The 15,654-nt window shown below is 44.9% G+C and overlaps 1 protein-coding gene across 1 annotated transcript; it reads right to left on the minus strand.

The window, feature by feature from the left end:
• Positions 1-13,077: 13,077 nt before the first annotated feature.
• LOC116367851 (protein krueppel-like) lies at positions 13,078-14,839 on the minus strand. The gene is made up of 2 exons (XM_031819023.1): positions 14,607-14,839; positions 13,078-13,818 (listed from the first exon to the last, which is right to left on the minus strand). Exon 2 carries the CDS (start codon positions 13,712-13,714, stop codon positions 13,295-13,297), a length of 420 nt encoding a protein of 139 aa, XP_031674883.1. The 5' UTR covers positions 13,715-13,818; positions 14,607-14,839; the 3' UTR covers positions 13,078-13,294.
• Positions 14,840-15,654: the final 815 nt, after the last annotated feature.

The following is a 15,654-nucleotide window of genomic DNA, read 5'->3' on the forward strand; positions in this document are numbered from 1 at the left end:
ACGGAAACAATATCCCACAAACACAGGTGGGACCCCACTAAGGATCATCCCCAATTAGAGGCAACGATCATCAGCTGCCTCCAATTGGGAACCATACTCACACCAACATAGAAATTCAAGACTAGAACATCCCCCAAGTCAAGCTCTGACCTTTTGCACCATAGAGAACCCTGGGGGCAGCTGATGGTCAGAACCCTGGGGGCAGCTGATGGTCAGCTGATGGTCAGAACCCTATGGTCAGGGCGTGACATCCCCCCCCTCCGCCAAAGTTACAAACTCCGACAGCAAAACCTGAACCTGGATGGGGAGTGTTTGTGGTGGGCAACTAGCTTCGGGGGCGGCCCTGTTGAGGGACGAAGCACCCGCTCAGACCGCAGATCCGGCCATGAAGCTGGGCTGAAAGCCGTGCTCGGACTGGGCACCGGCGCAGAGGAAGACTCCGGCCGTGGCACCAGCACAGGAAGCTCCGGGCCGTGGACCATCGCTGGAGGCTCTGGACCGTTGACCATCGCTGGAGGCTCTGGACCGTTGACCATCGCTGGAGGCTCTGGACCGTTGACCGTCGCTGGAGGCTCTGGAATGTTGAACGTCGCTGAAGGCTCTGGACCGTTGACCATCGCTGGAGGCTCTGGACTGTAAACCGTCGCTGGAGGCTCTGGAATGTACCCTCGCACTGGTAGACGAGTGCGTGGAGCCGGCACAGGTGGCACCGGACTGATGACATGCTCTTCAGGGCGGTGCGTTGCAAAATACACCTAACCGACATCTCTCTCCGATCTCCCTCCTCCAACAGCTCCATTGCCTCTCCTCGGCTCTACCGACAACCCCTTCTCCTATACTCACTCTACCGACAACCCCTTCTCCTATACTCACTCTACCGACAGCCCCTTCTCCTATACTCACTCTACCGACAGCCCCTTCTCCTATACTCACTCTACCGACAGCCCCTTCTCCTATACTCACTCTACCGACAGCCCCTTCTCCTATACTCACTCTACCGACAGCCCCTTCTCCTATACTCACTCTACCGACAGCCCCTTCTATACTCACTCTACCGACAGCCCCTTCTCCTATACTCACTCTACCGACATCCCCTTCTCCTATACTCACTCTCCCGACAGCCCCTTCTCCTATACTCACTCTACCAACAGCCCCTTGTGCCCCCCCCACCAAAAACTCTCTCCTCCCCCGTCTCATTCTACCAACCCAGTCTGTCAATAAGTCCTATCTCTCGCTCATCTCTCTCTCCCTCCTCCCGTCTCCTTCTACCAACCCAGTCTGTCAGTAAGTGTCCCTGAACAAAGGGGGGAGGGGTCAAAATCAAAAGTAACAGGCAGTATCAGGTGTGGCCACCAGCTGCATTAAGTACTGCAGTGCATCTACCCCTCACGGACTGCACCAGATTTCCCAGTTCTTGCTGTGAGATGTTACCCCACTCTTCCACCAAGGCACCTGCAAGTTCCCAGACATTTCAGTTCCCAGACATGTCCTAGCCCTCACCCTCCGATCCAACAGGTTTCAGACGTGCTCAATGGGATTGAGATCCGGACTCGTCGCTGGCCATGGCAGAACACTGATATTCCTGTTTTGCTGGAAATCACGCACAGAACGAGCAGTATGGCTGGTGCCATTGTCATGCTGGAGGGTCATGTCAGGATGAGCCTGCAGGAAGGGTACCACATGAGGGAGGAGGATGTCTTCCCTGTAACGCACAGCGTTGAGACAGCCTGCAATTACAACACGCTCAGTCCGATGATGCTGTGACACACCGCCCCCAGACCATGACGGACCCTCCACCTCCAATCGATCCCGCTCCAGAGTACAGGCCTCGGTGTAATGCTCATTCCTTCCTCACCCCTAGTGAGACAAAACCGTGACTCATCAGTGAAGAGCACTTTTGCCAGTCCTGTCTGGTCCAGCGACGGTGGGTTTGTGCCCATAGGCGACGTTGTTGCCAGTGATGTCTGGTGAGGACCTGCGTTACAACAGGCCTACAAGCCCTCAGTCCAGCCTCTCTCAGCCTATTGCGGACAGTCTGAGCACTGATGGAGGGATTGTGCATTCCTGGTGTAACTCGGGCAGTTGTTGTTGCCATTCTGTACCTGTCCCATAGGTGTGATGTTTGGATGTACCGATCCTGTGCAGGTGTTGTTACACGTGGTCTGCCACTGCGAGGACGATCAGCTGTCCGTCCTTTCTCCCTGTAGCGCTGCCTTAGGCATCTCACAGTACGGACATTGCAATTTATTGCCCTGGCCACATCTGCAGTCCTCATGCCTCCTTGCAGTATGCCTAAGGCACGTTCACGCACATGAACAGGGACCCTGGGCATCTTTCTTTTGGTGTTTTTCAGTCAGTTGAAAAGCCTCTTTAGTGTCCTAAGTTTTCATAACTGTGACCTTAATTGCCTACCATCTGTAAGCTGTTAGTGTCTTAACGACCGTTCCTCAGGTGCATCTTCATTCATTGTTTATGGGTCACTGAACAAGCATGGGAAACGCTTACACCCTTCACAATGAAGATCTGTGTAGTTATTTGGATTTTTACAAATTATCTTTGAAAGACAGGGTCCTGAAAAAGGGACATTTATTTCTTTGCTGAGTTTCTCTCATCTCTCTTCCTCCTCCCGTGTCTCCTTCTCCCAACCCAGTCTGTCATTATGTCCTCTCTCTCTCTCATCCTCCTCCCATGTCTCCTTCTCCCAACCCAGTCTGACAGTATGTCCTCTCTCTCTCTCTCCTCCCATGTCTCCTTCTCCCAACCCAGTCTGACAGTATGTCCTCTCTCTCTCTCTCCTCCCGTGTCTCCTTCTCCCAACCCAGTCTGTCAGTATGTCCTCTCTCTCTCCTCCCGTGTCTCCTTCTCCCAACCCAGTCTGTCAGTATGTCCTCTATCTCTCTCTCTCCTCCCGTGTCTCCTTCTCCCAACCCAGTCTGTCATTATGTCCTCTCTCTCTCTCATCCTCCTCCCATGTCTCCTTCTCCCAACCCAGTCTGACAGTATGTCCTCTCTCTCTCTCTCCTCCCGTGTCTCCTTCTCCCAACCCAGTCTGTCAGTATGTCCTCTCTCTGTCCTCCCGTGTCTCCTTCTCCCAACACAGTCTGTCAGTATGTCCTCTCTCTCTCCTCCCGTGTCTCCTTCTCCCAACCCAGTCTGTCAGTATGTCCTCTCCCCCCCCCCCCCCCCTCTCTCTCTCTCTCTCTCCTCTCCCTCCCCCTCCTGAGAAATACTGCTAGGCTATATGACTTCTATCTCATTACTTCCTTAATTATATGTGACCCACTTTTAAGCAGACAAGATCAGTGGTTAAACCCACCTACCTACAGGAAACACTGACATGAGAAAAACTCCACAGGAAACTGCTGGCAGAGCAGCAAAGTTACACATAGTGTGTCCTATAATATCACCTCTAACTTTCTACTGCTTGAGTTCACCTCTTATAGAATATTGGCTTAATGTTCCAGCACCTAAATATAAACAGTACCAGCACCCAAAATGAGTACTGATGAGGTCTCATGTTAGAGCAGGAGAAGGGGGGGGGGGGGTGTAGAAGCTGAGAGGAGATGGGGGAGAAGAGGAGAGGAGAGGGGGGAGAAGAGGAGAGGAGAGGAGAGGAGAGGAGGGAGAAGATGAGAGGAGCGGGGGAGAAGAGGAGAGGAGAGGGGGGAGAAGAGGAGAGGGGGGAGAAGAGGAGAGGAGAGGAGAGGAGAGGAGAGGAGAGGAGAGGAGAGGAGAGGAGAGGAGAGGAGAGGAGAGGAGAGGAGAGGAGAGGAGAGGAGAGGAGGGAGAAGAGGAGAGGAGAGGAGGGAGAAGAGGAGAGGAGAGGAGGGAGAAGATGAGAGGAGCGGGGGAGAAGAGGAGAGGAGAGGGGGGAGAAGAGGAGAGAAGGGAGAAGAGGAGAGGAGAGAAGTGAGAGGGGAGAAGAGGAGAGGAGAGAAGGGAGAAGAGGAGAGGAGAGGGGGAGAAGAGGAGAGGAGAGAAGAGGAAGGCCTGCCTGCCTGTAGTATATACACAAAATCAACAAAAGTATGTGGACACCTGCTCGTCAAACATCTCAATCCAAAATCATGGGCATTTGCATGGATTTAGTCCACCCCATTTGCTGCTATAACAGCCTCCACTCTTCTGGGAAGGCTTTCTTCTAGATGATGGAACATTGCTGCGAGGACTTGCTTCCATTCCAAGAGCATTAGTGAGGTCGGGCGATGAGGCCTGTCAGTCAGCGTTCCAATTCATCCCAAAGGTGTTTGACGTTTTTAATGTCAGGGCTTTGTGAAGTTCTTCCACACCAATCTCAACTAACCATTCATGTATGGATCTCACTTTGTGTACAGGGGCATTGTCATGCTGAAACAGGAAAGGGCCTTCCCCAAACTGTTGCCACAAAGTTGGAAGCACAGATTCCTCTAGAATGTCATTCTATGCTGTAGCATTAAGATTTCTCTTAACTGGAACTAAAAGGCCCGAACCATGAAAAACAGCCCCAGACCATTATTCCTCCTCCACCAAACTTTACAGTTGTTACTATGCATTAGGGCAGGTAGCGTTCTCCTGGCATCCTCCAAACCCAGATTAGTGCGTTGGATTGCTAGAAGGTGAAGATGATTCATTACTCCAGAGAATACGTTTCCACTGCTCCAGAGTCCAGTGGCTGTGAGTTTTACACCACTCAAGCCGACGCTTGACATTGCCCATATTGATCTTAGGTTTGTATGCAGCTGCTCGGTCTATGGAGATTGCATGGCTGTGTGCTTAATTTTAAACACCTGTCAGCAACTGGTGTGGCTGAAATGGCCCAATCTACTAATTTGAAGGGGTGTCCACATACTATTGTATATATAGTGTATGCACCCAGCTGTCTGGTCCAGGAGAATATCGCCTGTGATGCTGTCTGGTCCAGGAGAATACCACCTGTGATGCTGTTTGGTCCAGAAGAATATCACCTGTGATGCTGTCTGGTCCAGGAGAATACCACCTGTGATGCTGTCTGGTCCAGGAGAATACCACCTGTGATGCTGTTTGGTCCAGGAGAATACCATATATAGGCTATAGGGTGGCAGGGTAGCCTAGTGGTTAGAATGTTATGTAAGGATCAGACTGTATAGGCTATATTACATGTATATAGTGTATTATTGGGGCAGCAGCCTAGTGGTTAGAATGTTATGTAAGGGTCAGACTGTATAGGCTATATTACATGTATATAGTGTATTATTGGGGCAGCAGCCTAGTGGTTAGAATGTTATGTAAGGATCAGACTGTATAGGCTATATGGGTGGGTTCCACATCCCGCGCCGGAGCCGCCACCATGGACAGACGCCCACCCGGACCCTCCCTATTGTTTTGAGGTGCGTTCGGGAGTCCGCACCTTAGGGGGGAGGTTCTGTCACGCCCTGGTCTAAGTATTTTGTGTTTTTCTTCATGTATTGGGTCAGGCCAGGGTGTGGCATGGAGTTTTTGTATTGTGGTGTGTTTTGTCTTGGGGTTTTGGTGTGTATGTATTTGGGATTGTAGCTAGTGGGGTTATCTAGCAAGGTCTATGGCTGTCTGGAGTGGTTCTCAATTAGAGGCAGGTGCTTATCGTTGTCTCTGATTGGGAACCATATTTAGGCAGCCATGTTCTTTGAGTTTGTCGTGGGTGATTGTCCTATTTGTCTTGATGTCCTTGTTTATGTTAGTTGACACAAGTATAGGCTGTTTTCGGTTTTCGTTTCGTTTATTGTTTTTGTAGTGTTCATGTTTAGTCGTGTTTTACGTTTGTTTAAATAAACATGGATCGCAATCGACACGCTGCAGTTTGGTCCGACTCTCCTTCACCACACTTAGAAAACCGTAACAGTATATAGTGTATTATTGGGTATTATCTAGTTGAATTCACAGGTTCTGGTTTGGTGAAATAGTTGATTCAATATTTCCCACAACAGTCAATGTGTCTAAACTGCAAGAACTTTGAAATTAAGTTGTTTTCAAGTCATTATTAACAACAACCTGAAAATAAACATTTAAAACCAAACGTATATTGGACGTTGGGTATCGTCTTCTTTTCAACGTCTTTTCAATGACATTTAGCTGGTGGTTCAGCCCAATGTCAAAACACAGTTTTAATGTGTCCAAATCAATAACCAATATGCAGAAACCATTTGTGATACTGAAAACCTAAACATAAAATGTACCATCTGCACAAACATCTGCAACAATAATCACATTACTTAAACAAGCACCTTTTAAAATGCAGGAGCACTTTACCAGGATGTCTTGCTCCCAGACAGACTAAACAACTTTTTTGCCCGCTTTGAGGACAATACAGTGCCACTGACACGGCCTGCAACGAAAACATGCGGTCTCTCCTTCACTGCAGCCGAAGTGAGTAAGACATTTAGACGTGTTAACCCTCGCAAGGCTGCAGGCCCAGACGGCATCCCCAGCCGCGCCCTCAGAGCATGCGCAGACCAGCTGGCCGGTGTGTTTACGGACATATTCAATCAATCCCTATACCAGTCTGCTGTTCCCACATGCTTCAAGAGGGCCACCATTGTTCCTGTTCCCAAGAAAGCTAAGGTAACTGAGCTAAACGACTACCGCCCCGTAGCACTCACATCCGTCATCATGAAGTGCTTTGAGAGACTAGTCAAGGACCATATCACCTCCACCCTACCTGACACCCTTGACCCACTCCAATTTGCTTACCGCCCAAATAGGTCCACAGATGATGCAATCTCAACCACACTGCACACCGCCCTAACCCATCTGGACAAGAGGAATACCTAAGTGAGAATGCTGTTCATCGACTACAGCTCGGCATTCAACACCATAGCACCCTCCAAGCTCGTCATCAAGCTCGAGACCCTGGGTCTCGACCCCGCCCTGTGCAACTGGGTACTGAACTTCCTGACGGGCTGCCCCCAGGTGGTGAGGGTAGGCAACAACATCTCCTCCCCGCTGATCCTAAACACTGGGGCCCCACAAGGGTGCGTTCTGAGCCCTCTCCTGTACTCCCTCACACTCAATAACCTCACACTCAACGTCAACAAAACTAAGGAGATGATTGTGGACTTCAGGAAACAGCAGAGGGAACACCCCCCCATCCACATCGATGGAACAGTAGTGGAGAGGGTAGCAAGTTTTAAGTTCCTCGGCATACACATCACAGACAAACTGAATTGGTCCACTCACACAGACAGCATCGTGAGGAAGGCGCAGCAGCGCCTCTTCAACCTCAGGAGGCTGAAGAAATTCGGCTTGTCACCAAAAGCACTCACAAACTTCTACAGATGCACAATCGAGAGCATCCTGGCGGGCTGTATCACCGCCTGGTATGGCAACTGCACCACCCTCAACCGTAAGGCTCTCCAGAGGGTAGTGAGGTCTGCACAACGCATCACCGGGGGCAAACTACCTGCCCTCCAGGACACCTACACCACCCGATGCTACAGGAAGGCCATAAAGATCATCAAGGACATCAACCACCCGAGCCACTGCCTGTTCACCCCGCTGTCATCCAGAAGGCGAGGTCAGTACAGGTGCATCAAAGCTGGGACCGAGAGACTGAAAAACAGCTTCTATCTCAAGGCCATCAGACTGTTAAACAGCCACCACTAACATTGAGTGGCTACTGCCAACACACTGTCAATGACACTGACTCTACTCCAGCCACTTTAATCATGGGAATTGATGGGAAATGATGTAAATATATCACTAGCCACTTTAAACAATGCTACCTTATATAATGTTACTTACCCTACATTATTCATCTCATATGCATACGTAGATACTGTACTCTATATCATCGACTGCATCCTTATGTAATACATGTATCACTAGCCACTTTAACTACGCCACTTGGTTTACATACTCATCTCATATGTATATACTGTACTCGATATCATCTACTGTATCTTGCCTATGCTGCTCTGTACCATCACTCATTCATATATCTTTATGTACATATTCTTTATCCCCTTACACTGTGTATAAGACAGTAGTTTTTTTGGAATTGTTAGTTAGATTACTTGTTCGTTATTACTGCATTGTCGGAACTAGAAGCACAAGCATTTCGCTACACTCGCATTAACATCTGCTAACCATGTGTATGTGACAAATAACATTTGATTTGATTGATTTGATCTGTTCTGACAAGTAGCAATAAATCACTGATATCAATTAGGGGGGAAATCAGGTTGTTGGTGCTGTTGAAACTAACACGACTAAAAAACACATGGAAATGGGAGATATATTTTACCTCCCTGGTTAGAGGACAACCTGCAGAAGACAGTCAGCTACATTTTGGAGAGATGCATTTACATTTAGAGGTCATTAAACAAAGGAACACAACACTTATTTTTCATCCCTCATCGATATCATGTTGAAATCATTTGTGTGAGAGTCTGGAGATGAGGTTGTCCTGTTAAAACTAACAGCTCAAAAACCACATGGAATCTGTGAATAATGTGCACATCACTGGTTAGAGGACAACTTGTAGAAAACATCTAGCTACATTTTGATTCCAGTGGGTCACCAATGCTGTAAGTGTAACACACCTCTTTTTGTGTGAGTCACTTTCTGTTATATCATATAAATATCACTCTTTCAATTCAGAGCCTGGATTTTCCCCCTGAGGCTAATATCCATATCATGCAGAAATCAATTGAACAGGGGGAAAACGTTTAGTGTTCTACATTGTGACATCATTAAACTACTCCTACTACAATGTTTAAACATTCTACATTGTGACATCATTAAAATACTCCTACTACAATGTTAAAACATTCTACATTGTGACATCATTAAAATACTCCTACTACAATGTTTAAACATTCTACATTGTGACATCATTAAAATACTCCTTCTACAATGTTTAAACATTCTACATTGTGACATCATTAAAATACTCCTACTACAATGTTTAAACATTCTACATTGTGACATCATTAAAATACTCCTACTATGTTTAAACATTCTACATTGTGACATCATTAAAATACTCCTACTATGTTTAAACATTCTACATTGTGACATCATTAAAATACTCCTACTATGTTTAAACATTCTACATTGTGACATCATTAAAATACTCCTACTACTATGTTTAAACATTCTACATTGTGTCATTAATTCATTGATATCATGAAACAACTCCTTCATTAATGTATTTTCTGATGTTTGATCAGAGATCTTTTATCAGAGTATCTCTTGTCACATTGACCACAGCTATAAGGTTTCTCTGCTGTGTGTGTTCTCTGGTGTACAAATCAGATTGCTAGGTATAGTAAAATATAGTAAAACTCTTCCCACATTGACCACAGCTATGAGGTTTCTCTGCTGTGTGTGTTCTCTGGTGTACAAATCAGATTGCTAGGTATAGTAAAATATAGTAAAACTCTTCCCACATTGACCACAGCTATGAGATTTCTCTCCTGTGTGTGTTCTCTGGTGTACAATCAGATGGCTGGATGTAGTAAAACTCTTCCCACATTGTTCACAACTAGAAGGTTTCTCTCCAGTGTGTGTTCTCTGGTGAGATAACAGGCTGCTTGACTGAGTAAAACTCTTCCCACATTGATCACAGCTATAAGGTTTCTCTCCTGTGTGAATTCTCATGTGTACTTTTAGTGAATTTGATCTTAATTAAGTAACTCTTCCCACAGTCAGAGCAGCAGTGAGATTTCTTCCCTGTTGGTCTCCACTGGTGTTTCTTGAGGTGTTCTGATCGGGAGGGACTCTTCTCTGCCTCGTCAGCTTCATGATGTTGTTGAGGCTCCCCAGAGGATCGACGATAGTCACATCTCTCCCCTGTGTGAAATACAAAGTCAGACAGATTGTTAAAGGCCCACAACAGCAGAAATCCACTGTAAAAGGTGATGCCAACAGCGTAGCCATGATGTTGTACAACAATTGACGTCTGTAAAAGAATGTTAAAATTATTTGACAATTGTCTTAAGACAATCAAGTGAGCAATAAGTCATATTGTCTTCCCCTAACAACAACATAGACCTACTGTAGGACCCATAACTTCCCCTAACAACAACATAGACCTACTGTAGGACCCATAACTTCACCTAACAACAACATAGACCTACTGTAGGACCCATAACTTCACCTAACAATAACATAGACCTACTGTAGGACCCATAACTTCCCCTAACAATAACATAGACCTACTGTAGGACCCATAACTTCCCCTAACAACAACATAGACCTACTGTAGGACCCATAACTTCACCTAACAACAACATAGACCTACTGTAGGACCCATAACTTCACCTAACAATAACATAGACCTACTGTAGGACCCATAACTTCCCCTAACAACAACATAGACCTACTGTAGGACCCATAACTTCACCTAACAATAACATAGACCAACTGTAGGACCCATAACTTCCCCTAACAACAAAATAGACCTACTGTAGAACCCATAACTTCACCTAACAATAACATAGACCTACTGTAGGACCCATAACTTCACCTAACAACAACATAGACCTACTGTAGGACCCATAACTTCACCTAACAACAACATAGACCTACTGTAGGACCCATAACTTCACCTAACAATAACATAGACCTACTGTAGGACCCATAACTTCCCCTAACAACAACATAGACCTACTGTAGGACCCATAAATTCACCTAACAATAACATAGACCAACTGTAGGACCCATAACTTCCCCTAACAACAAAATAGACCTACTGTAGAACCCATAACTTCACCTAACAATAACATAGACCTACTGTAGGACCCATAACTTCACCTAACAATAACATAGACATAGGATTATAAATAATTTAATATTTCAGGTGAAACATGGAAACTAAAATGTGTTTGTCATGACATTTCATAACCTGATCACCAGATAATTGTGTGAATAATCCCACTAGGCTCCTCTGTAATGTGTTGTCATTCTAAATGTCCTGAATGAAGGAAAATAGCTCTGTGTGTTGTACAATAGCCTGTCCATTAAGTAACAGTTCTCTACACATGAGCTAAGTATCTCCGTGTCCAAACAGAGTAACGAGACGCTACTGTAAATCAAGCAGACAGTAACATTATAAACGTATTCATAGTGTAGTGAATTCGGGGGGAAGTCCTGAGCTGAACTCAAACCTGGTCCAGTGACTGTCAAGCCAACACTTTAGAAATGTTACGAAAAGATGTCTGAACTTCTTGATGAGGTCGCTAGGTTTTGGGTTGAGGTTGCTACAATAGCTTTCTCTATGAATGTGAGAGTGGTTACATTTCTCCAGCCCCCATCCCACAGCTGTTTACTAAACCAAGTCTCAGGGCAGCCATTTTGTTGCTGTTTAAATCCTAGGTTGTCCCTTTTAAAAAGCCAAATCAATCGATCAACCAATCTGCAGTTCAAACAATAACAAAGATGGCTCTTTCACTCCATAAACTGCATCCTCCTCTCTCTCCGCTTCCTCTTCTTTTACTGTAACATCCTCCTCCTCTTTCACTCTGAACGAGTCTTCCTTTTCTTTCACTGAAACGTCTTTCTCTTCTTCTTTAGCAGGAGGAGAGTAGCTTAGTGAACTCATGGTCGGAGATGTTCGCTAGCTAGCATTAGCAACTAGCCTAGTTCTAAGCTAATTTAGCAAACCAGCTAGCTGACAAACAACGTAAATATATAATTAAATGGGCCAACACGTACATACGACAGAAGTGTGTTTAATACACAGCGACTAATATACACCAAAACAGTGTAAAGAGAGTGAATGTTGTAGCTATGTTTGCTATAAAGCTACCGAAGTGTCTAACTGTTGTTGTTGAAGGAGCGTCCCGTCCACTAGATTATACGTCACACTGGCAGCGTCGCCTGAACCTAAAAGACGCACATCGCCATCTGCTGACTGGAGGGGCAACGCAGTTGAGGAACCAAACGTTTATTTTTCATTTATTTCATTAAAATTGATATATTAATTAAGTCGTTCAAAGAGAAGCATGTGTTGATTGATTCGTTTTTAATGAGTGAGAATTTAAAACAAACTTTAGACCCACTACATATTTACATTGAACCATAGTTCTGACATGGATCATTTTGACCCCAGAGGCATATCTTTTATCACAGCCAAAATGTGGTTTATTCCATTTTTCATGACTTTGCCAATCAACTTGTTCTTAATAAATCTAAATCCTGGTTTAGTGTTTCTGTATCATTATGGACTTTTAACAAACTCAAATCCTTTGGAGTCATTTTGACTCCAGCCAAAAGCACCTTTGATAAATAGGACGTTTATTTCAAATCAGAATCACATTTTATTGGTCACATACACGTGTTTAGCAAATGTTATTGCGGGTGTAGCAAAATGCTTGTGTTTCTAGCTCCGACAGCAGTAATATCTAACGAGTAATATCTAATCATTTCACAACATATACCCAATACACACACATCTAAGTATTTGAATGTAGGTTTCTCTGTAGACAGTGCAGTTCCTGCCAAAGCGGCAGCTACTCTTCCTGGGGTTTATTATGGATCCCCATTAGTTCCTGCCAAGGCAGCAGCTACTCTTCCTGGGGTTTATTATGGATCCCCATTAGTTCCTGCCAAGGCAGCAGCTACTCTTCCTGGGGTTTATTATGGATCCCCATTAGTTCCTGCCAAGGCAGCAGCTACTCTTCCTGGGGTTTATTATGGATCCCCATTAGTTCCTGCCAAGGCAGCAGCTACTCTTCCTGGGGTTTATTATGGATCCCCATTAGTTCCTGCCAAGGCAGCAGCTACTCTTCCTGGGGTTTATTATGGATCCCCATTAGTTCCTGCCAAGGCAGCAGCTACTCTTCCTGGGGTTTAATATGGATCCCCATTAGTTCCTGCCAAGGCAGCAGCTACTCTTCCTGGGGTCCAGCTAAAATAAAGGCATTTGTACCATTTTAAAAACATGACAATAAATTCACAACACACTGGGTCCTCAGTCACCTTGTCCCAGAGAGGTTTACATGGTTATCAAAACATCACACCAGGGTGAGTCTAAACAAAACACAGCCCTGTGGGGAAAATGAATGGAACCATCTCCCTGTTTGACCTCTAGTTGTTATGGATATTATGACTCTACAGAGACACACAGTGGACGTGTCAAAATATGTTCCATTGATAAATCACACTTTATTTAACCTCAATGTCATCTTGTGTTTACATGGCATTGTAGATTGTAGCTGTATATAGGATGTATTCTGGATGTTTTCAGTGTGTTTTTAACCCTTTCAGACAATGGATTAATCACAATTAAAAATAGTGCACTAACATTACACAAAGTGAACTCAAGTCTGACAGCCCAAACAAACACACACATTCTCAGTCAAAAACACAAGTCAGAACACAGCCTCTCGATTCTCTCATGTGTTTTCAGGTTCTCTGACTGGGAAAAGGTCTTTCCACAATGAGAGCAGTGGTATGTCTTCTCCTCCTGTGTATTTGTATGTATTCCTTCATGCTCTTTCAGGTACCTTAACCGGGTAAATCTCTCTCCACACTGGGAGCAGCGGTACATCTTCTTACCTGTGTGTGTCCTCTCATGCTTGTTCAGGTTTCCTACCTGGCCAAAACTCTTTCCACAATGGGAACATTGGAAAAGCTTTTCCCCTGTGTGTCCCCTCTCATGCGTTTGCAGGCTCCCTAACTGGGTAAACGTCATTCCACATTGGGAACAGTGGTAAGGCTTCTCTCCAGTGTGTATTCTCTTATGTGTTCTCAGGCTCCCTAACTGGGTAAACGTCATTCCACACTGGGAGCAGTGATGTCGTCCTGCTGGTTTGGACGTCTCGGGGTCTGGTTTCCCTGAAGGACTCTTCCTGCTGTCAGAAGGAGAGTCTGGTCTCTCTCCTGTCAAAGACAAACAGATGATTTAATTAAACAGAGACCTGAATGAAACCTCCACATGATAAAACTTCCTATGACGTTTAATCTAGACTAGATCCCTCAATCACCTGAAGTCAGTTTTCACAAGTGTTATTAAAGCCACTACAAAATGCAGGTCTCTGTGTGGTTCTTAGTCAGAGAGGCCTATAGAATGGTCTAGAATGTCATTGTATGTTGTAGCGTTTACACCAGTCCAGCCTACGCTTGACACTCTAGCAATGATTAAGTACTTTATGATAACGCGGAAATTAAATAAACGATTTGGTATCATTTTTATTATGGAAGATTGAATAAGTGTGCTTCAAACGGTTTGCTTGTAATGATTTGTAGCCATCGTCTCGACAACCTGTGCATGAGAGTCCATTCAACTCAGTTTCCCTACCTGAAAAAAACGCCATTCCGTAAAGTGTATTCGCGCACGCAAATTCAGGAAGAAACCGAAGAGCAGATGGCCTGACCGCGTTTTGCGACTATCGGCTCACTTGGGCTAGAAATCGCCTCCAGTTTAGTACAGTGGAATTGCAGTATTGAATGAAGGCAAGTCCATTCCGTGAGACATTTAAGTTGTGATTTTGGGTGCAAATCCATTGTTAAAGTTTTGTTGTTGGGCAGCTTCTTGATGCTATTCACATCTAACAGTGTAGCTTTATCAATTCCTACATTAAAAAACGGCATTTAAGCTCAGAACTAGAGTAGAATGCCGTTTTAAAACCACGTATCAGTTCAACAACTATTTTCAAGACAGGACTTACTGGTGTTACTCAGATCTTCTGTCTCCTCCTCTTCTTCCCTCTCCTCCTCCTTCAATATGACAGTTATCTCTCCTTCATTCACTCCAAAAAAAGTATAATCGTTTTCTTCCTCTTCTTTCTGTGTAACAGCCTCACCCTCTACTTCTTCGTTTACTGTGACATCCTCCTCTTCATTCTCCTCTTTCACGACAACGTTCAGCCAAATACCTTCTTTCTCCTTCCAGCAGACCTCTTTTTAGCAGGAGGGCAGCAGCTTGCTGAGCTCATGGTCGGGGATGTTAGCCAGCTAACCTAGCTAGTTAGCGACTAGCCTAGTGATAGGCTCATTTATCAAGCCAGCTACCGTTACCTGACTAAACGGAAATATGACATGAAATGGGGAAACTAGTTAAAAGACAGAATTATGTTCCAAATACAGAAGTGAATATAGACCGAAGCAGTCTGAACAGCTTGAACGTTTCCGCTAGGAAGCTACCGAGGTGGCTGACGAGATGTTGTTGAAGAAGCGTCCCGTCCACTACATTATACGTCACTCTGATAGCATCGCCTGAAAAACGCATATCGCCATCTGTTGACTGGAGTGGTTAACGCAGATAAATGTTTATTTTATTTCCAGACAAAAAGTGCATTTTTACATTTCTTTCATTAAATAATAATATAATAGTCAGACAACTGCAGATTTGTAATAAGTATGAATTTAAAACCTACTTCTACATTCTACCAACCCAGCAGATGTTTCTACTACAGGGAATATTAACCAATGAGGTGGGTCTTTACACATTCTACCAACCCAACAGATGTTTCTACTACAGGGAATATTAACCAATGAGGTGGGTCTTTCCACATTCTACCAACCCAACAGATGTTTCTACTACAGGGAATATTAACCAATGAGGTGGGTCTTTACACATTCTACCAACCCAACAGATGTTTGTACTACAGGGAATATTAACCAATGAGGTGGGTCTTTCCACATTCTACCAACACAACAGATGTTTCTACTATGAACACTTTCAGGTTCATTGAAGTTAAATTCCCAAAAAGCCTA

The sequence above is a fragment of the Oncorhynchus kisutch genome, unplaced genomic scaffold (assembly GCF_002021735.2).
Source record: "Oncorhynchus kisutch isolate 150728-3 unplaced genomic scaffold, Okis_V2 scaffold1790, whole genome shotgun sequence".
Taxonomy (NCBI): Eukaryota; Metazoa; Chordata; class Actinopteri; order Salmoniformes; family Salmonidae; genus Oncorhynchus; species Oncorhynchus kisutch.